General features: G+C 40.2%; 1 protein-coding gene across 2 annotated transcripts in view; it reads left to right on the top strand.

Moving 5' to 3' along the window:
• The window catches only part of SCAPER (S-phase cyclin A associated protein in the ER), a 137,038-nt gene that overhangs the window by 14,309 nt on the left and 100,608 nt on the right, over positions 1 to 22,121 (top strand). For both annotated transcript variants that reach the window (XM_050309377.1, XM_050309378.1), the window contains exons 5-15: positions 507 to 704; positions 8,351 to 8,451; positions 8,902 to 9,018; positions 10,960 to 11,120; positions 17,034 to 17,296; positions 17,721 to 17,945; positions 19,486 to 19,656; positions 20,101 to 20,176; positions 20,624 to 20,741; positions 21,072 to 21,183; positions 21,670 to 21,810. In XM_050309377.1, the coding sequence (XP_050165334.1) occupies positions 507 to 704; positions 8,351 to 8,451; positions 8,902 to 9,018; positions 10,960 to 11,120; positions 17,034 to 17,296; positions 17,721 to 17,945; positions 19,486 to 19,656; positions 20,101 to 20,176; positions 20,624 to 20,741; positions 21,072 to 21,183; positions 21,670 to 21,810 (1,683 nt within the window). The remainder of the gene's footprint in view (positions 1 to 506; positions 705 to 8,350; positions 8,452 to 8,901; positions 9,019 to 10,959; positions 11,121 to 17,033; positions 17,297 to 17,720; positions 17,946 to 19,485; positions 19,657 to 20,100; positions 20,177 to 20,623; positions 20,742 to 21,071; positions 21,184 to 21,669; positions 21,811 to 22,121) is intronic.

Here is a 22,121-nt window from a genome sequence, read left to right as displayed (position 1 = left end):
AGCCCTGGAGCAGTTGGTCAGTGTTTTAGGGCCACATCAGCATTTCAGTGGCATTGGCACTCCCAGGTTAGAATGAGGGTTCAAAACAATGATGCCCTGTGTAATGTCTTGGTAACAGAACGTACCTGTGATGGAATATTGCTGGTGTGGTTATTAATAAAATGTTATTTTCATCTCTGGGTGCACACACATGTCAGAATAAGTAATGCAGGATATATAAATAGAAAATGTAACTTTCCAGTGTGCTGAGGGGCAGAATATCACTTACTGCTGTGCAATGTGAATATTGTAAATGCCAAAGAAACAGAATCTAGTTGTACAAAACTGCTGCCTGTATTTAAGACAACTTGTTTTAAAAATCTACAGTCAGTGGGATGATACACTCTTCTTCAGTGAAGAAGTTCTTGTTTACAAGCATTTCACTATGTTTAAAAAACGTGTGTTGCACAGAAACCCAGGCCCTCACCGTGCTCCTGCTTGTTGTTTTCCTTTCCCCTTGTTTTCAGAACGCTACCCTGGACTGTAAATTAACAGCAGCAGCAGCTGGAGATAAAAACTTTGACAAAAGCCCAACCAAAACAAGGCAGCCTCGGAAGGTCGATCTGCGGGCTCGGTACTGGGCATTTCTTTTTGACAACCTGCGGCGGGCGGTCGATGAAATCTACGTCACGTGTGAGTCGGACCAGAGCGTGGTGGAGTGCAAGGTAGGGCTGCAGCTGCTCTTTGTCCTTCTCACGTGGCTTCTCTTGGGCTTTTTTATACTTTTTAACAAAAAAGGTCAGTGAGGAATTAGAGCTGCAGAAACACATTATTTTTGTATTTTCTGAAGGCTCACAAGTAGGAAAATTGATATGTATATGTATTCATATTTAAGAAATGCTCTCATACTGTGCAGTGACGGTTTATTGAAGTGGGTAAAACTTGTGATGCACATGATATGATTAGATCTCAATTTTTTGGTGAATTCAGATTTTGTTTATTGAGTTCTGAGTGTTACTTTTCTGACTGAGCACTGATTTATTTTTCACCTGTAGGAAGAATACTTCTAGTATTTTCCTTTTCCTGTAGGTGGCACTGTTGCGGTTCAGCCTTTTTCCCATTTGTTTGCTTCCCGTTAAGTGCTTTAATTACACACTGCTCCCTTTCTGCAGTGATAGTTATCACTCTTCAGATTTTCTCTTTCTTCAGAAAGTGATTGGTTGTTGAGTATAAGCAATGTCTGGTTGGGATGTCACTGTAAGTCACTTCTCAATTTCAGATAACCTGTGTTTGTAGTAGCTTGTGCATCTGTTTTACATTTTATTATGATTTTCCAGTAGATCTGCAGAAATACCCTTGTCATTTAATGAAAATCACTCATTCTTTAGAAGTTGAATTTATCACAAGCATTAAGAGAAGCCAGAGTATGTTATAAAAAGAAATGTTCAAGATATCGCTTTGTTTTCCTATTAAACATGGCTGAAAACTCAACACATTCTGGAAATGATTATGGAATCACTGTAAAAAATTTCATATATCGATTTAAGTAAACTTTTTTTCTTATCCTGTGCATCTACTTGTGTGCTGTAATCAGACACGGCCAAATGGGCTTGGAGATTGGCGTACAAATCCACCTCATTGGAAGCAGGTTTAGAAGCTGAACAGTGGCTAAAAGGCTTCCAAGTGGCTGGTTGGTCTGACACAATTTACCATTTTGTTACTGAACCATCTTCCTGCTCAGGAAACCTCTCTGTAGAATTTCTTGGTTTAGGAAAATCAGCCAGCCTTGACCTGTAATTAGATTAGCATTTTAAGCTTTTTGTGACCGAACGAACAGAAGCGTATTTGTATCATTATCACGTATTTTGGGGGGGGGGTTGGATGTTGTTCAGCGTTTTAATCAGGCTGCTTGATCTGCTCTGGGATGGAGCTGCTGCATAGCCTGAGTGAAAAGTCCTCGTTTGAGCAGATGCCTGGCAGTGATGTCTGTGCCTGTGTGGACCAGGTTACTTGTTTGCAAAACAGAGGTGGAAAAAACCCAAAAGTGAGGACCCAAGGCAGTCCAGTGCCATCTGTTGTAAGACTTATGTAAGATTCATGTTACTCTTACCTTTTGAAAGGTCTTTTTGTCTCAGCACACAAGTCACCTCACCTGAGCATCTGGAATATGTGTGTGCGCTGTGGTCTTGTATCTGTAGGATTTTCTTTTCCAGGTCACTGTTTAAATGATGATGATTATTCTTTTGATGGATTACTGTTATTTCTGTTAATTAAGATACGAAGCATAAAGCTGTTTAGTCTTGCAAATTATTATTACTGATAATGTTTCATTTCTGTCAATTCTGTCGATTGTCATTATTTTGTGGTGGTTTTGGCAGGTGCAGTTCAGTGTCTATGAGAGATGAGGCTGTCAGTGTTTGTAACTGATCACCTACAGCTTCTCTGTTTTGAAGGGAGTGTTTTGCACAGCTCTTAGTAGACATTTTAGGGACTATGTCCATAGACTTCAACTAGGGAGTGATGAAACTCATCATTAGCATGGAGGTGTGTTTTAATTTCGGGTGGAATATCAGTGATAACGAACAGCAGATCCTTGTGCAAACTGAGTCTTCTTCACCACTGATCCTGAAAAGGCAGTGCCTGCAGTCCTTCCCCAACTGAAATGTCTTGTCCAAGTGCAGCTTTCATATTATGGAATATATAGAACGTTTATATTGTAGTACCTCAGCCTTTTAAGAGTTCATAAATTGAGTCTCAGAGTTCAGCTGGCAAATGGGATTGACTAAGAAGCACTTGTGTGACATTTTTTATAGCTGAATAGAAGGCCTGTGTCCTGTCCTAAAATGAGCTTAACTCAGTCTGTGGTTTGATCAATCCAGTTTGTCCATGTGGGCCTCAGTGCAGGTAAATAATCGTCATTTGCTTGTCTAAAACACTTTGTGGCCCTCGAGACGTTGTTACCCTGTTATTCCCAAGGTCTCATACTTTGCCTTGGCTGTTCTGATAGTTCCTGTTCAGGTCTTGGGTGATCTCAGGTCGTGCCTTTTCCTGTGCCCTGAAAACATTCAAGCAGTGAACGGGATCTGCATCCCCTGTTTGTGTCAGCTGTGGGGTGTCCACTGGAGCGGGAATGACGTGGGACGAGGTCCTGCGTGTTCCTCCAGGCACAGCTCCGGCCACTGGAAGTGCAGGAGTGGGAGGACGCAGAGTGACTTCATGGCTCTGATTGAGGTGTGTGTGAATAATGGCAAAACAGGAATTCTGTGCTCTAATGAGGTATCTCCCTGACTCTGCTGTTGTCATTAGAATGCCAGTGATGTGGATGTGGCTTTGCAAAATGTGTTACACTTCACTGGCAGGAGAAGGTTGTCTGCAGTGGGTATCATCCCTTTCTGTTTGGGCAGGGGGAGTTCATTCTTACACCTTTTCCATTTTTATGTATGACACGACTGGTCTCCTGAATATTTTGATTTTAAGATGAAAATTCATTTTATAACAAACTTTTACTAAAGCTCATGCTAAAAATGGGATTGGATTAGCTTCGCTTTTCTGTTCTTTTTTGCAAACTTTTTATACTACATAGGACAGTGTCCAGTGGTTAAAATGTTACAAGAGATGCTAACAGACCTGTCAGCTCAGTTACAAATGGATTATTATACTTCTGCTGTACCCAAAGGATTGAGAGGATTTTGATAAATGAGAAATTTCACATTGCCACATTTACTTTTTGGGGTCATTTGACAGAGTATCCTGTTAGCCCTTTTCACGAAGTGCCTCTTTTTTTTTTTACTACTGGACAGAGGTGGGAAATAATATTAAATAAGAAACCAAAATGGTTACACTGTTAACCTCTCCTTCATTGTTGTTTTTTTTGTTTGTTTTTTTTTTAAGTGGGATTTTGAAAAAGTCTTTCAATTAAAAGAAATTAATTTTGACTTTTTAAATGATATCTCCTCAAACTTCTGTCCTGGTCAAATAGGCATGTGCTGTTCTATTTAAACATTTTAGTTCTATATAGATTGTCTTAAAAGAAGACTCAGGGAAAAAGGAAATATGACAACTTCTGGCATTTAAAATACTCAGATTAACCTGGTATAAAAGTGTTATTGGCATTTTTTGGTTATTTTGTACCCTTTGCTCTCCTGTATCCTTACAAGCTGGTATAGTTCTATTGATTATGTTGTCACAGGATAATGTTTGGTGCTCCCAAATGGGAAAGGGCTCCAGTGGCTCTTTGTGGTTGAAATTGCAGATGGGGAAGGGTTGGGGGGGTGAACCAAACAGTGGCATTGTTTGTAAGAGGATCACTGGTCGTGTTTTCCCTCAGCTTTGGGCACTGCTCAGGTTGGTATTTTATTATTGATTTGGAGTTGAGGACTCTCGAATCACGTATATACATGTATAGATATGGCTTGGATGCTTTTGTATATAAAGATATAATGAACATGGTTGAATTATTTCTGAAATAAATTAAGAGTTCTGAAGTTCAAGCATTGTCTTGCTGTACCTGAATCAGTTTATGCAGTAGGGATAAAAGATTAGATATATCCTAGTAGATTTGACTATAACTTTTTCTCCTCCTAGGATGAAATAGCAGCTTCAGCTGGTTTTTTCCTTTCAAAAAAGCTGAATTTTGCTACGTAAAAATTTAAATCTATATTCCTTTTACCTTGTTCTTTAGCATTACTCAAAGCTTGTACAGTCTTTTGTCTTTTCACCTTTCCTTACTGGGGTATTTCTGTAAGATTTTGGCCAGGGTAGATTCTTTCCTTGTTTCTAAAGCTCATAAATACCTTCTTAAATCAGCCCAGTTCAGTGGAAACAGTTCCATTTTACTTCAGAATCTTATTCCCCTTATGAAATGGAAAATTCAGCAGGGAAGTTCTGCTGGTTTGCCTCTCATAGGCAGCACAAGGCACCCTAAAGAGCCTGGTAGAGCCTTTCCCTGAAAGGGTTTGACACGTTGCACAGTGTTATGTTGAAGAACCATCTGAATCAACTTTCGTTAGGGCTTTCAATCAGGGGGTGTCTGTGAGAGAGGTTGAGTCAATTGAGGCCTTTTTTAAAACATTATTTACCCTGTCCTGAAGTTGATATAATGGAGGAGTTGCTTCCTCTCATCCTTTCCCAAAGCTGTAAGAACTGCTTTGGCAATCATGTTTGTTGAACCCAACCCCAGAGCTGGCTTTAATTATCTCTAATTCTACTGTAGGAAAAGGCTACAAGGAATTTTTTAAAGCAATTTTTGTGTCAAATTACTGAAACACCCAGTTAACCTTGAAAATTTAAAGAAAGAAGGAAGGAACTTAGTTTGTGTGCTAAAAACATACTCCATCATGGAAAACTGGAGTTTGTTTTGGTAAATACGTAATCTCAAATATTCGGTATAGACAATGAAACAGTGTAAAGCAGTCACAGTTTGTAAATCAGAACACACATTTCTAGCTTTGAGAATAAGCTAAATACAGCTGTGATGACTGATTCATGTCTCTGATGCACATGCTGCTATTTTGGGTTGTAGTTCCATTAAAATCCCAGTCTTCCATATCTTCCCTGTGTTCCTCCTCTTTGTTTGAGAATAAATGGAGAAGGAGACATTTCCAAGCTGTGAAGGCATTTCCAAACAAAGTGTTTTGAAGGATTGTAATGGGCCTATCTAGGCCCCAAGTTCTGAGTGAGCAGTACAGGATTATTCTGATGTAACTACCCTTAGTTACTATCCATATTGATTACAAAGTAATTTATACCATCACCCAGTTGAAGAGGCTAGAAATGCAGCTTTCAAATAAAGACACAGAAACCAAAGCAATGGCTGAGAGCTGGAGAAAAGAAGCAAAAACACAAAAAGGGCTTTTTGACATGCAGAACTACAGATCAGAGAACTGAACAGAACAGGGAGAAGGAAGCGGGAGTGTGCCCGATTTTAGTTTTATGCCACTGTTTTTCCTTCAAGTGTTCTTTTTTAGCAGCATTGCTTTCTTTAGTTTGAACCATCCCTTTAAAAACTGGACGGGATGGATATGACCTTGAAAAACAACGAGATTTAAAATCGTCCTGACTCCAGCGCGGCCACAGTGTGCCCCACAAAGGCTCCTTTTTTTTTTTTTTGTCAGCACCTTCTCAAGTGGTCCCGTTTTCCCCTGGTTCAGCAGCACGGGCTGTCTCTGCTGCCCTGGGTGCCGTGGGGGAGCGGGAGGGCTGTATCGATGTCGCGGAGCCCTCACGCCGGGATTGTGTGTCAGGAGGACAAAGGGATGGCGCCGAGCGGCCCCTCCGCCCGCCGGCACCCGCAATTAACGGCAGACCAATCGAACCCGTCGCGGCCGATCGGGGAACTAATTGGTAATTTTAGCTGGACATCTATATGCGGTTATCTGCAGGCCCGGGACGGCGCTCTCAGAGCCACTTTTGTTCGGGCTTCGTCCCGCTTGACAAAATGGCCCTCATGGCTTGAGGGAGAAAGATGCGCATCAGTGGCTGTGGGGCCGCTCCAGCTGCTTGTCTTGTTTGTATTCCCTTGTTCCTAAAACATGGCTCGGGTTACGGCTGCGTGGGGCTGCTCTGATCATTCCTGATAATGCGGAGCTAAACATTCCTTAAAATAGGTTGAGCCATTTATTGCATTTCTTTTCCTGTGCCAGCTAACATCCGAAATATAACTCATGCTCACATGAAATTTTTTTTTTTTTTTAGTGAGGAATATCTCAGTGGCAGACTTGAAAAGTAAATGATTCAGAATTAAATTTTGCTTTCTATGCTCTTATTGTCAGTAACAGTCAGTGCAGCTTAGTATGGGCTGACCTAAATGGATGTGAATTGGATTAGAAGGCTGAAATTTTATTAGTGAAACTGAAAAAAAAAAGAACTGGCTGAAACACTTGACTCGTTCATTTCTTGTAGCAGACCTTACTTAAGAATCATTCTGGTGCTGCAAACCAACTGCACTGTTCTGTTAGCTTTTTTTTGGGAATATTTCAAAGCAAAGAGCAACTTTGACATCAGCAAAGGGATTCTGTGTTTGGTTTCCCTGGTGCCTGACTTTCTGGTGACTCTTCCCTTGCAACAGCCAGAATGTCTCTGTGTTGTACAGATTGGTTAAAAGGGTGAATGTGAAAACCAAAGCTGAATTTCACAATTAAGGTAAACAACATGAATATTAATCCATGTGATTTTATATGAAAAAGCACTTTGCATGGATTAGAGGTCCTTTTTCTGTTAAAAGGACAATTAAAAGGAAAGATGAGTGGCATGTGATGTTACAATAAAATGCATTAGTTACCTGGACTGGAGTAGAGTTTTTACTGTTTTCAGTGTCAAAAGTTTTACTGTTAGGAACCAATGCCTTTTCATTGGTAATTCTTCTCAAAATATTTCTAAGTAATTATTATTTGCTTTGAGGGTAAAGTTTCTCTTAATACCAGTAGGAATGATTTTGACATAGTAAAGAATTTGTAAAACAGCAGCACTTGGTCATTATACCGTAAAATTATGTCTGTTCTTCACATTCTGCATGTGAAACTCATGCAAGTTTCACAGAATTCAGTCTTTAGTCATGGATTTTTGTTATTACCCCAACTTACCTTGGGATTTTTCATTGTTTCTTGAATGGCATCTCACCTTACTATAAGTACTGCACTCATACATTGGAGCAAACTGGAAATCAGTCAATAATTCCTCCAACTTAAGGGTATTTTTATCAGAAACAAGTCTTTTATTTCCCTACTGTTCAGCCACTGGCATTTTATCTATGAATTTCTTCCTGGTTTAGTGTGAAGTGCAGTTAATTTTATGTGTTTTCTTGTAACAGTTAATTTTATTTGTTTGAGACCAACATGTAGTTCTAGATTCAAACTCCATAATTGATTCAAAATGTTGCAAAATGTTGATTTCCAGTACAGCCCCATCATTCCTGACAGTGTATGTTTAATCCTACTCAGGATCTGATGGAGTTACACTTGTGCAGTTTTGTAAACTTTGACTTCACAAACAGATTAATTGTGACATTTTTAGTCTTCCACAGGTCTATCAGGTTTTACAGACAGTTTTCCTGCATATTTTAAAAGATAACTCTTACTAAAAAAAGAGAATAAATCATGAAACAGTGATACTTATGTATGTTAGGAGTTATTTTCTTGCCAAATATTGCCATTTTGTCCTTACACATTGACACTCATGGAGATCTTAGAAAATCTGCACCTTTTTTTTTTTTTTTTAGGATAAATGTTTTAATGTCTGTTCACATAAAAATCTTAACTCTCTGGGTTTTCTTGACCTTATTTTTAGTGAGAAGGCTACAGAGTAGTAAATTTCCTATTTTCCTTTCAGTTCCTTTATTTTAAATACCAAGATTGATGTAATGGTTGCTTTTCAGGAAGTCCTGATGATGCTTGATAACTATGTAAGGGACTTCAAAGCATTGATTGACTGGATACAGCTCCAGGAGAAGCTGGAAAAAGCTGATGCTCAGAGCAGGTAATTAAATTTATATATTTTTTATTCTATACAGAGAGTAAAGTTCACAGTAAACTTCATTTTGTAGCAGAGATTCAGCAAATAGAACTGATTTTCCTTTGGACAGATTGGTGTGAGGACATTTTATGTGCTCTGTCACTGTCACAACTGGAGGATATTTCCAGTCCTACCCTGATCCTTCCCTTTTAAGTGCTTGGTTTGATGTTTAGTTCCACACTGACATTTGAAATACATATTGGAGAGTTTGCATTATTTTTGATATGGTGTGGAGTGGGTGTAGAAACAGTTGCTGAGATGAGATGAATGATTAAATGATGAGATGAATGATTAAATTCACTGGGATTCGTTAATACTTTGCAGTGTTTGTTGGTGCTGGGTTTGCTTTAGGGTGATAGAGGAATAGTTACTGTGTGATTTGTATTCTTAAACTCTTCTTTCCTGGATTTGCAGACCTACTTCACTCGCCTGGGAAGTAAAGAAAATGTCTCCAGGACGCCACGTGATCCCAAGTCCATCTACAGACAGAATTAGTGTGACATCAAATGCTCGAAGAAGTTTAAATTTTGGGTATGAAACCACCTAATAATTTTATTGAAACTAAAATAAAGATTCATTTGAAGCAGAGTTCATGAAGGCAGTATTTTTCTGTAGCAACCAATACATTGTCTTGCTGTTTATTAAATCATATAAACAATTATATGCATTTGTAAAAGAACAGTCCATGGCCTGTAAAGGAAAATCCTATCAAGATCTTTATTTTTCCTTATTTTGTTATATATTTAATTACTGGTCATTCCAAAGACCCTAAAGATAAAATACTATTAAGTGTATTTCATGTTACCTGTTTAATACTCTCCTCCCTCTACAAAACACAGATCAAAATGTGTGTAATTGGCATTTTAAAATCGCTGGTGGTGCAATGTGAATGAGCCAGCTGAGTGTGCAGAGGTAAATACAGGTCAAAAAGAATGAGTGTAAAGTGAGATTATAATGATTCTGATGAATGGCAAAACTGACACTATTTAAAATGTAGGGCAGGTTATATACTACAGCAAAGCATCTTTTACTTGTTAAAATGAAAGTGTCTGAAAGCAGTTCAACAAAACTGCGCCTAAATGTAGAGCAGCACTGCCTGGTGCTGTTTCAGTGTGGAGAACACGTTATGTGTCCAATTTCAATCCTCAGGGTGTGTGTTTGAGTTCCTTCAGGTTTGTTGGGATGTGGGGCACCCCCTGTTCCTGATTCCCAGCTGATCACAGTGTCCTCAGCAGAGATGTCACACTGCACTGTTTGGTCAGTGCCTCTGACTGTTGACCTCCCTTAAGTTTTATATATCAAATATTTCTACAGAAGTGCTACAAAGTGTGTTTGGTGGAAAAAGGGAGGCAGTGGTGTTAGTCCCTGTGTAAGTGTGCATTGACACCCCTCTGACAGCATCTGAGAGGTGTCTGCTTGCATGAGGGGTGATGGGGACAAAATATGCACAAACAGTCAAATGAAAGATTGGAATCTGCTGGAAATCAGTGCTCTTTTATTTTTATTAGAACACAACAGCTCAGCATAATGCTGTCCTTCAGCTAAACCTTTTTTTGGATGTAATTTATATGTTGTTATTGTTGCTGGAGCTGTTTCATTCACCATCCCAGGGAGATGATGAGCAGCTGTGTGTGTGTTAGAGCAGCAATGAGCAAGATGAGTTTTCTACCCTTCAACTTGCAGACTTTTTCTTCTGTCTCAGTCTGCTTGTGGGTCTCAAAGCAAGGCAACCCCAAACAACTACAGCAGTTTGTGTGTGTGTGTGAGTGAGAAAATAGGACAGAAGATAAAGGTTTAGATATACTTGGTGCTATACAAATTTCTGACAGGATGGTAGAAATTATTAGGAAAGGAATAGGGGACAGAGGAGAAGGTGGTGGTGTACCACCTGTGGAAACTCACAGTGAATGATTCTTACCTGTGATTATCTTCATCTCTTCCCAAAAGCAGTGTAGAAAAAGTAGGAAAAGTACAGAAACTGGAAACAGGAACAGTCAGAATATCCAACAGTATTGAATGCAAAAAGAATTTGGAGAAGAGGTAAGAAGGGTATGATAAATAAAATCATGTACACGGAAGATGAGTAGGAAGATTTTGTTCGTTACTTTTCATGAAAAGGAATTAGGAATATTAAATGATCAAACACCAAGTCTTAAAATGACAGGAGTGTTTTTCAAGACTTAGTATGTAGAATTCATTATGATGCAATGCTTTGGCTGCCAAAACCTCGTATTCCTTCAGAAATCTGTGTGACAATGATTAAATTTCATCTTGGTTATTAAAAACAAAGATTTGTTGGGTGAATTACAACAGCTTTTCAGTGCGAATTGCTACAACCTGGGTAGTTTTCCAGAGGAGAGGTGGTTGTGTGCAGCACCGTTCTGATGGTCTCTGACAGGCTCTGGTGAAGTTTTCTAACAAACCATTCTGTCATTTGCTCAGGCACTAAAAGGAGCTGTGACTTTCGTTTAGGAACCCTGCAGTGACGATTTCTGCTACACGCCTGGCTCCTGCTGCTGTAAGTTGGGCTGATAAGGTGAAAGCCAACCATGGAACTAAAGCTGCGAATCCCGAGCTGGCAACAGCACAAGCCTGCCTGGCACCTCCGGCACAGAAGTCACTGCGGAAAAATGGCAAGTCCCTTTAAAGTGGTTTAAGTTGTTTTCACAAACTGAGGGGGAAAAAGTTCATTCAGAATGTGATGATCAATGTTCAAAGCAAAATCAAGTCTAATTTTGCAAAGTACAACGTTTAAATTAAGTGTCGAGGTAAAAGATTAATGACAATTTATGTTGTAACTGTTAAGTTTGAGGCAAAAATATGTGGTTTTTTTTTTGTGTAGGTAACATTCCACTGTATTGTCACTAACTAGAATTTAGTGAAAATTGCTAAAATGCCAGTTTATAACCCCCTGGAAAACAAAAGAACTTGGGTTACAAACTGGCTACCTAACTGACTGCAGTTTGGGATGGTTTACCAGTATAAAGAAAATTGCATGCCCAGGAATCTGTACAGAGCTCAAGGCAGTTTTATGTGCCCTGGGAGAACGTGTTATTAGAACTGTGCTGAAGTAACAGTTGATGTTTTTATCTTTGAAGACAAGAGCTGCCACGTTTAGTTTTGAATTGTTTCTCTGAAGGTTCTCCTTGGAGAACGTTTGGTTCGGGGTCTTTTGTTCTAGAAGAGGTTTGTTTAGTTGCAGACATAAAAAACTACCAGTTGGTTTCTTTGCACACACTGGATCCTTGAGATTGTCTTCAGAGATGCATTTTTAATTTCTGTCTTTCGTGTGCAGTCCCAGATGACTTTCTGCAGAACCAGCAAGGAGGATGTGGAAAGGGATGTTCTGAAAGAAAATGAGAAGAAATTATTTTTTTATATTTTAAAGAAAAATTACAGGAAGAGGATGTGTTAATTTAAGATAGTTGTACATGCAAGTTAATGGTAGGAGGAGTCATGGACAGTGACTTGCAGACTTGTGGCATGTTATGGAACTAAAATACCTTGTCCAGGTGTCTTGCAGTGTAGCTTGAGTGAGTTCAGTAGCCTGTGGGTTCTGGGCTAGAGCAGAGCTGTCCTAACCACGCTCCCAAGGGGTGGTTTGAAGGGGGGTTGAGGGATGCTGTTGATGGGAGGGAATGGTTTGCTCTCTGCAGTTGCACTGAGCTGGTCAGAGAGCAGTTTCAACACTAAAATTGATGTGTAGTTCCACTTTTAGTATGTGGCAGTGGTTGAAGCTCTTCATAACAAAACCTTTCCCTGGGGATTATTGCTCACATTAAAGTGACAGGTCCAAGCTACAATACCTTTATCAGGGATTCTTGTGCATATGGAGAATGTTCTTAGCTACACAGAGAATGAAAGTGATCTGTATTTCCATCTGGATAACGTGTTTTTAAGAGACCAAAATGAATGTTACTTTTAGAGGGCTGAAGAGTCAGTCTTGTGCTGTCTTTTATTGGCTGTTACCTGCAGCTGATGAGCTCCAAAAAGAATGAAACCACTTACAAGTGTTCAGTAATCTTCAAATCCAACTTACTAATAAATTCGAACTTGAAACCTTCATTTTAAGAGATAGCAGTCATTCCTGCTAAAGACTTTGTGTATTCTTGAGAATCTCCAGTTGCTGACATTGAACATTGAAGAGTTTCAGTGCTTTTGTTGTGGCTGAATTGTAACGTTTTTGAGGAATCAAGCTCTCTGTAGGAGCGTGTCATCCTTCCTGTGGAAGCTAGAACCACTTTGGGAAAATCCAGTTATCCTCACTGACTGCAGCACAAGAAAATCTGTGAAGTTGACACAAAGGGAGCCCCAGAGGCTCCTCACATGCATTATTGAAGCAGCTGTGAGACTCCTGTGTCATCTGCTCTGCCCCTTCAGCAGCTGAGGCACTGCCAGCTGTGGGTACGTGTGGGCCTTGGGGGCACGAGGGTTCCCCCTCACCCACCCAGAGCCCAGCTGGGCTTACAGCTGCAGGATTGCCCTAAAACACTTTCTCCAGTGATTTCCAACAGCATTGTCCTTAGGTCTCACGATGGTTTTGTGGTGTGGATGAGTGGTAGGATGTATCTGTTTCATGGTTGATGCAATTTCCAAATTTAACTGAATAAGTCCTTAGGGAGAGAGAAAATGCATTATTTTTCCAGATAGTTCTTTAATCTTTCCTTTCCTGGATGCATAATTAAATGAGGTTAAATCATCTTATCTCATTTCCCTCATTAAACTTACTCTTACCCTCAATATGTTAATGAATTAAAAAAAATTGTATTTAATGCTTGAGTATTTTTAACAATGTGAAACACGGTCTGTTCTTACTGTCTGACCAGTTTCTATTTATGATTTCCTGGTGTGTGGTGAGATGGGTTATACAAGTCCAGAGTGTGTAATAAGAATGGAAGTAGGTGCTTACAATAGAACTCAGGAGAAAGGGCAGTCCAGAACATGGGAACTCCTCAGAAATACTGAATGTTCTTTTCTGTTGCCACCCTTGCTATCCAGCTGTTGTTTGGGCTCAGATGTGCCCCCTGATCCTGTGGAAGGACGTGTGACTTCTGCACACTGAGAACAAACTGCAGGAATGTCAGCACAGACAACAAGGGACAGTGCAGTCCTGACTGGGTTGTCAGATTCTTAAGCCCAATTTCTGTTGAAAATTTCCAGTTCAGTCTATTTTTATGTTCCCTCCTCCCCTTCTCTTATTAAGTGATCATAAAAACTAGTCTGACAATTAACTTCTCTAATTAAAGTCCTGGCTATTAACTCACTATCTCTTGTTATGACGAGTAAATTTACCTTTGCTTGCACCTAAAAACTTACTGTATTCTTCTGGTATTCATATTTTCTGCCCTGTGGCTGTGTTTTATCTGAGTTCATATTTCTAGATTTGCTTCCATACAGTCATACTATTTTAGATTTTAAAAACAATTGGGGCAGAAGTTTAGCGATGACCGGGGAAGGTCCAGCAGGTTTTGGTAGGATATTACTTGCAAGTAGATTTTGCAGTGGCCGTACATCTCCCGAGGGGGAACTCCCAGGAGTTTGCACGTGGTTGCCTTGATTTCAGTTCCCAGAGTTTCCAGTGAGGCTCCTTGGACAGTTCCTGCAGATGGAGCAAGGCCCTGGTGGCTGGGAGGGCCTGCAGGTGACAGATGGTTTGTCACTTCACGTAACACAAGAGCAGGCAGGGCCAGGGACGTTCTCATGAAACCAGAGAATGATCCAGGTAGTCAAATGAATTATTCATGAACAGAACCCTGGCAGTAATCAAATCCAGCATGTGATACTTAGCCTGTGGAGATGGCTACTGGGCTGTAAGAATTCCAGACTTAGGGAAAAAACCTACTGACTGTTAACTTTGCTTCAGATTAGATGTGATCTAATATAAATAAATGTATTTGTTTATAAATGTATTTGCAAGCTCTTTGTTAAAAACGTGCCTGGAAGTGACTGAATGCTAAACTGATGGGTGAATTAAAAGGAACAAGTAACTTCTTGTGCCCAGCTGATTGTCAGGTGGCATCACACTGTTAAACTGATTGCAGATAGTTCAGGAGTCTGAAAACATGTTTGCATTAAAAACTGTGTTGTATTTAAAGAATTCACCAAACAATCTTCTTTCAAACACAAGTATTTCTGGGCTGTTAAAACGCTTGAGTAATAATTATGGATCTGACAGTGGACAAAATGCAAATTGAAAATTGAACATGTATGGCTTTTACAGAAAGATTTATTTCTACTTTAGTAAGGGTGATTATGGCTTTGCTGTGCTCTGAGTAATTTTATTCTGATTAATTCTGTCATTTTAGACTACTGAAAAATATGCCATGAGACAAAGAATCAACTAGGCAAGACAGGCGAGAATACTCTTTTTTGGTAGAGTTAAATTCAATAGATATTAGTAAAAGATAACAGAAGATATTAGTACAATTATTGAGATACGTAGGATTAATATATCTCAGGGCATGGTGCCCTGAGCTTTCTGCAGCAAATCTGCTTGTGATTGTTGTGGAATTAACCCCCTCTTCCCTGGAGTATTGTTGGAGATAAGATTGTCTCTGAGAGGGCAATAATGTGTTTCCATCACTAGGTCCTGTAGATAATTGTATTTTGTCTATATGAAGATGAAGAAAAGAAAATAAAACCAAAGTCACTTACAGGGGTCAAATGGGAAGTCTGTGGTAAAGCAAAAAATATAATTGGCATCTTTTTGACTCCCATTCCCTTCTGTAGTCAGTGGGCACTCTGAAATGTGTGCAAGTGCACGTAGGGAAGGAGAGCAGAAAGGCCCTTTGCAGACCTGTCCTGTCTCTGGTTACCCACAGGAATCTGAAGAGATCAGCCAGGTGATTGACACAGAGTCTGGGAACTCTGTTTAAAACACACAGCCCTTTTTCTGCAGTAAAACAGTTTCTATATTAAAACATCAAATTGAATTATCTTTTTGCATCTGTAATTACCAGTATTGTTGATGCTTGAGAACAGTTATACAGTTATGCACAAACAGCTTTTGCATGAGCTGCTCAGCAAAGGTAATTTTCAGAACAGTCCTGTCAACCTCCCTGGTAACTCAGGATTTCCAGCAGCCCGTGGGCCAGGCTGCTGGCTTTCATCCTGAGATGTTAAAAGAACCCAGTAGTTAAATGAGCACTTAATGTGAGTCAAATGCTCAGGGCAAAGGCAGCAAAGGGTGAAAGTGCCCTTAGTTCTGATTTAAACTCATTTCTACTTTGCTGGTTACTAAAGGTTGTTTAGGCCAGTCCATATGTTAAACCTTAATGTTTGAGCTCAAGCTCTACTCTTTATGCCTGAGCTACATGACCATCTTTGTTACTAAAAACTCTAGAAATACCCAGAGAATAATTTTTTATACAAGTTGTATTCTGGGTTATTTCTCTCTCTAAAACAGGCCATTTAATGTTGGGTTTTTTGCTTCTCCACTCCTCCAGGTAAAAGTATTCTCCCACACCCTTCTCTTCCTTTCATGTGAATGATCCTAAAACCAGCTTATGCTAAAATTATATTGGACAATATCATAAAATATCGTTAGTTACAAGTCAGTTCTTGAGTTTTTTGGCAGGAATTTTTGTTTAGCAGAGAAGACAGGTGTGAGCTTACCTTTCACAGCTGTGATTTGTAACATCAGGCCTCAAAGAATCACTCACAGCTGTTTCAAGATCCATGGGAAATGACGTGCTGCTATTAATTGCTGGCCACAAAAATGTTACACATTTCAGAGGGGGTTCACCTTGGTGCTCTGGAAATCTGGTCACACTTGGATACTTCAGGCAGACAAATGTATGTACCAAGATTAGATATCAGAAATGTTGGTCAAAAGTTGATCAGCAAGTTTTATGTAACAGCTGTATAGAAATCAAAGTAAATTGGGGAAAAGCTGCTTTTCTATTTTCTCTTCCAGTCTGCAGTCCCACTGTAGAGATGTTTTGCTCTTTCCTGGAATCCAGGGAAAGAAATTTTCCAAGAGCTGGCACTGATCAGTGTATTTTTGTTATCAGAAGAGAGCAAATGGGAAAAAAAGTAAAGAAACTACTCTGGAAGGACAGTAAACCACATTTCTGGACAGTGCTTTCCACACTAAGTCGTGCAATTATGTCTGCACTTGCACTTTCACAAAAGGCCTTTAACTTTCCTGTTGTTACAAAGAAGAGCCCTGAGTGTGGTTGCTTTGTTGTGCTTTACTGTCTCATGAAACAGCCCCACGGGCGTGGAAAACTTAAATACACGTTGCCATTTTTCACACAGGTTTGTGCACCAGCAGCTTCACTTTTTGCAGTAACAGAGCAGGTGCCACGAGCAGAGTTGTTCGGACTCTGTGAAAATAATAGCGCTCCTTGGAGTAAAAAGCTCTGCTAAAGAACATCCCATCGATTTTTTTTTTTTTTTTTTTTTTTGGTATTGATTTTTAAAGAGAACATTTTTCTCCCCCAACTCGTGTAATACTGTAATAAAAGAGTTGTTCCTAATGCTTCTATTTATATTCTGTTTGTGAGTGCTCCTTTCTGAGGGCGGGCTGTGTTCCCTCGCTGCAGATCGGAAGGATGCCGAGGGCTGGGAGACCGTTCAGCGGGGAAGGCCCGTTCGGTCCCGATCCACGGCTTTGGCAGCGAAACCTCCTGTGGCTGCAGAATCCCTGAAGGCCAGGGGTGACAGTGACAAAGAAAATGCCGTTTGGCCACCGGCAGAGAACAGGCAGGGGAGTTCGGTGGTGGAGGGTGGTGCGTCTGAAGGCGCAGAGCTGGGACAGAAGGATCCTTTGCTGCACTCTGAAGGTCCTCTTACTGAAAGGACTCAGGTCAGTACTTAATTTGAAGCAATTTTCTAACCTTAAATCTTGCAACTTTCTCTTCAGAGTTTTTTCTGAAGTTGGTGTTGTCTATAGAGTTTTTATGCACTGATTGGAAAAGGATTTAAAAAATAATGGCTACTTCAGTTACATTTATGGAAATGCATTAAAATGTTGGCACAAATAGGCTAATTAAAATTATGGGGACAGCTTTTCCATCTTTTCCAAAGAGCCAGTATTAGGCACATCTCATATGTTGATTTTGGGTAAAAAGATCCAAGTTTTGCAAGGTGATGAGCACCTGAAATAAGTGAAGTTATTTGCATCACTCACTGTAAAGTTGCCAGGTAGTTTCTTTAAATCTACTTGACTCTAAACAACTTTAAAAATCAGTGCGTTACGTTGGGTTCATTTTGCAAACGCCTCTTGTTAGTTCCCAGCAGGTGCCTCAGAAACCAACGGGAGCACTGGGACTCCAGTGCAGGGGGATTCCTCCCAAGCAGCTCCTGAGGTGCCTGCAGCTCTCCCCAGCACCGGCTGTGCTGCAGAAGGGCTGCAGCTGAACGAAGCCTCCCCCCCCAGCACTGGTACCATGGACTGGCATCAGACAGAAAAAGCTAAAGCTGCGAGTGAAATGGATGCCTCAGATATTTCAAATGTGAGTGCTGCCAGATTGGTAAGAAATCTTATAAGATCTTTGAGTGAATAATAAATTTAAGCCTTAATTTTCTCACTCTTGCACTGTTTTCTACAGTAAAAACTGTAGAAAAATCTATCAGGTACTATAGTAGAAAGACAGAATTTAATTCCAGTAAAATTTTTGAACTTAGACTACAAAGATATAAATGTGTCATTTGGAATAAAGATATCAATGCTGTCAATTACCTCTTTTGATGTTTGCACTAATGTTTTATCTCCTTCCACTGTCAATCATTTTAAGTCACACTCATTAAATTCTTACTCCAGTTTTGCTAATTGTTCAAACTGGAAACGTTTAGGGTATCAAAGTTCTGTTAGAAACAAAGGTAGACCCCTGCCTTGGACTAACTGAACTGCTCTCCTGGGTCCTCCTTTGCAACCAGCAATTTGGAGGAATGCGGTTCTCAAGCAGTAAATGTGAAGTCAGTATTCTGTTTTTACCTGGTTTCCCAAAAAGGGTGTCCCTTCTCGTCTGGAGAATTCTGCAGGTCTCAGGGTGTGTCTGCTTCACTGGGATTGTCTGAGTGGAGAGTTGCAGTCATGTCACATAAAACCCAAGTTATACTTTCAGGTTTTACTTTGGGTTTTGTTCTGTTTTTTTTTTTCTCTTTTTTCAGAAACTAGATAAAAATTCTGATTTGCAGAGGTTGTCCTGTAAATCACTTTCCCTTTAACATCTTTTGCAAACTGGACTCCTGCTAGGTAATTGCCAAGCCAAGTCCTTGTTTGCTTTTAGAGCTGATTTCTAGCAATTCATCCACTAACATTGTTCCAGATGCTCAGTCATTAACACTTCAGGATGCTGATGGGTTGGTGGGATCTGTGTCTCTTGGAAGCATTTTACTACTCCAGATTACACTGCTTTGAACACCAGTTTGTGTGTTGCGGCACATTTTTGATTGCTGGAGTGGAAATGAACTGGTTAATACTGGACACTAGAGAAGGAAAAGACAATCAGTCAACATTTTCAGGCTTCCATTCTTGCCTCACTCTCTTGTCATCCATGTTGACAAACAAGTACAACCTGAGATTCCACTGTATTAACTACAGTAAAGTTTCCAGATATGGTTCATGCAGACAATTTTCGTCTTTAAATAGTACTTTGGAGCATGATTCTGTTTAAAAAGATAACAGCAGGCCATGCATTAATGGCTCAGAGTATGCCTTGCTTAGTCCCTAAGAGTGGGTGTTTAAAACAATAATTACAGAAGAACTGTCTTTGTTGCTTTTAATGACAGGGTTTGTGTAATATGTTTTGGAATGATGTGAATGATAATTGATTTCATAAGTGTTCACGTAGCTATTAAATGAGTTAGTGGTTGCTAACAGTTTTAGTGGGCTTTATGTTTCAGTTACCTTCACAAAATATAGCAGTAAAAGAACTACAAGTAATGAGAAGTCAAACAAAATAGAATATAATTCATATTAACTGCATGGAATCCACTTTGTCGGGCTTGCTGCTGACTTTGGTGTTTTCCCTCGTGTGGTGTTTCCTGCAGTCCATGGCAGAAGTCCTTGCTAAGAAAGAAGAGTTGGCAGATCGCTTGGAAAAGGCCAATGAGGAAGCCATTGCCAGTGCTATTGCAGAGGAGGAGCAGTTAACCAGGGAGATCGAAGCCGAGGAGAACAATGACATCAACATCGAGACTGACAACGACAGCGATTTCTCTGTGAGTGTCCACGTTATTTTAACGTACCCAAATTCCACCTGTCCTTGTCGTCAGGGGAGTGGGGATAGAGGATTTGTTAATATAACCTGGTTTACATGTGACTAAATAGTGTCATGTAATAATTATGCCAAACTAAGGTATATTTAGGCTTTACTAAAGCCCCAGCACAGAGCTGTCTGATGTTGCAGCCATTGTCCTGCTGCCTATTTCTGGGTGCAAAACGGGGGAACTGGGACTTTCTATCTTCATTGCTACCACACAAGGCTGGGTGAAGCAGAAATCTCCACTTCCACTGTCAGAAAGAGCAGGAACAGCATGTCTTTGGGGTGACCAGCTGAGTTTGGAAACATTGCTGACTGTTGCTGATTTGACACTGTTTAATGTCTGTGCACACCTGTGGGTTAAGGTTTGTGTTTTTACTGTCTGGTTCATATTGATTTTCAGGCTGGTATGGGCAGTGGAAGCATATCTTTCTGTGGTTTGTCTATGGACTGGAATGATGTTCTGGCAGATTATGAAGGTAAACTTTCACATGCTACTGTGCTTACATAGAAATGACAGCAAAAATACAGAAAAATACCCATTTCCCTCATGGCTAGTTAGGTTTCAGAAGTTTACCCAACACCTAAATATTGTTCCAGGTTATGTTATTTCCTGAGGAAAGATGCAGATTTTGTGTGTCAGACTACATCTGTGTGTCTTTGTTCTTCAGCTTTCTTGACCCATCTCTCTATTAGCATTTTACATTTTTTTTATCCAGTTTTATCTTAATATTTGGATAAAAGTGTAATAAAATAATTAAGCATTAAAATGCACGGAGATTAGAGGTTCTTCAGTCTGTGTCTGCACCTCGGCTCAAGGGACCCATCTGAGAGAGAACTCCAAGAGGAGCTAATGCTTATTAATTGTACTTTTTCCAGAAAAGCCTTTTTAAATTACCCCACATCTTTGTTTTCCTCCTGCACAGCCCGCGAGTCGTGGCGCCAGAGCAATTCCTGGGGAGACAGAGTGGAGGAGGAGCCTGCCCGGCCCCCTGGCCACGGGATCCACATGCACGAGAAACTGTCCTCCCCCTCCCGCAAAAGGTGCTGCCCGTGCTGTCTCTCTGCCTTGGCCAGGGAGAACAGGCAACCACACCTGTGGCTGCCTGAAGCTTCAGAAACCTGCTGTGTTTAAATCTGTGGGTGGAAAGTGTCACAGAAAGCTCTAGATGTATTTTTGCATAATGGACTAGGCTCGTGCTGCGTTGTCCCCTAAAGATTTGAAGTCTAGAACAGTGTTCACATTTACGGGAAATAATTGCCCTCCAGTGGCCTATTTTTTTTCTCTTAACTGAAATGACATAGAAATGTTAGCTACACTGTCAGTTCATGCTGTCTCACTTGCTTTTGCTCTGCTTTGGTTTTTATTAAAAGAACAATAGCAGAATCCAAAAAGAAACATGAAGAGAAACAAATGAAAGCTCAACAGCTGAGAGAGAAGTTACGTGAAGAAAAGACACTGAAGCTTCAAAAATTAATAGAGAGGGTAAGCTTTCTGTAATATAAAGAACTGCTCTACTGCCTTTCAGAAAAGAGGGTTTTTTCTACGTAGTCTAGACATGTTAGAGATTAAAACCAGTGATGAAATGCAGTTTGCATGTGAGTCTGAGTTTACATAGTGTTCAGAGCTGACCTGTGCATCACAGCTGTCAAAGAAAGCGTTATTTCAAATTGTGGACTTCTGTGGCAGTGTTGGTGACATTCTAGACTGCCTCAGACTCAAGACTGGCATGACAAGTAGAAATGTCTTGCATGTATCCACCAGAAATGCTACAACTCACCAAAGTGAAGCACTTTGAGTGTTTAACCCAAAGTAGTGTACTTTGGGTTAAACTTAATGCAAGGCTCTGTGTAGGGCATGGAAAGTATTTTATTCTTGTGAAGAAAGCTTCGAGTGTTAGAAAACCCTGAGGAAAATTCAGGCCCTGTTTTCAGTTACTGTATTAGTAACAAACCTGCTCATTCTGTGCAGGAGAAAGATGTAAGGAAATGGAAAGAAGAGCTCTTAGATCAGAGGCGCAGGATGATGGAGGAGAAGTTGCTCCATGCGGAATTCAAACGGGAAGTGCAGCTCCAAGCAATTGTGAAAAAAGCACAGGAGGAAGAAGCTAAGGTGAGTTACTCTGGTTTAAAGAGGAGCAGTTTAATAGTTAGGCTTTTATATATGTTGTACCTCAGAGTTCTGAGGGAGGGTGCAGGTGAGAGATGAACAGCTGTGAACCGTGGAGCAGGTAGATGCTGATGTCTGAACAGGCCATTTTTCTCCAGTGTGAATTTAAAATGAATTAGCTGTTATTAGACATCGTGGTGGGTTGGACTGGAAGAAAAGATGGGTTGAAGTGGAAGATCTGATACTTGTCTTGCTGGTTTTGTTCCTCACGGAGAGTATGGCAGCATTTTCGGTGATACCTAGTCCTGGAAGGA

The sequence above is a fragment of the Myiozetetes cayanensis genome, unplaced genomic scaffold (assembly GCF_022539395.1).
Source record: "Myiozetetes cayanensis isolate MyiCay16 unplaced genomic scaffold, myiCay2020 scf14, whole genome shotgun sequence".
In the NCBI taxonomy this organism is placed as follows: domain Eukaryota; kingdom Metazoa; phylum Chordata; class Aves; order Passeriformes; family Tyrannidae; genus Myiozetetes; species Myiozetetes cayanensis.
The sequence above is the reverse complement of the archived record's forward strand: the minus strand, read 5'-3'. Positions and strand labels throughout refer to the sequence as shown.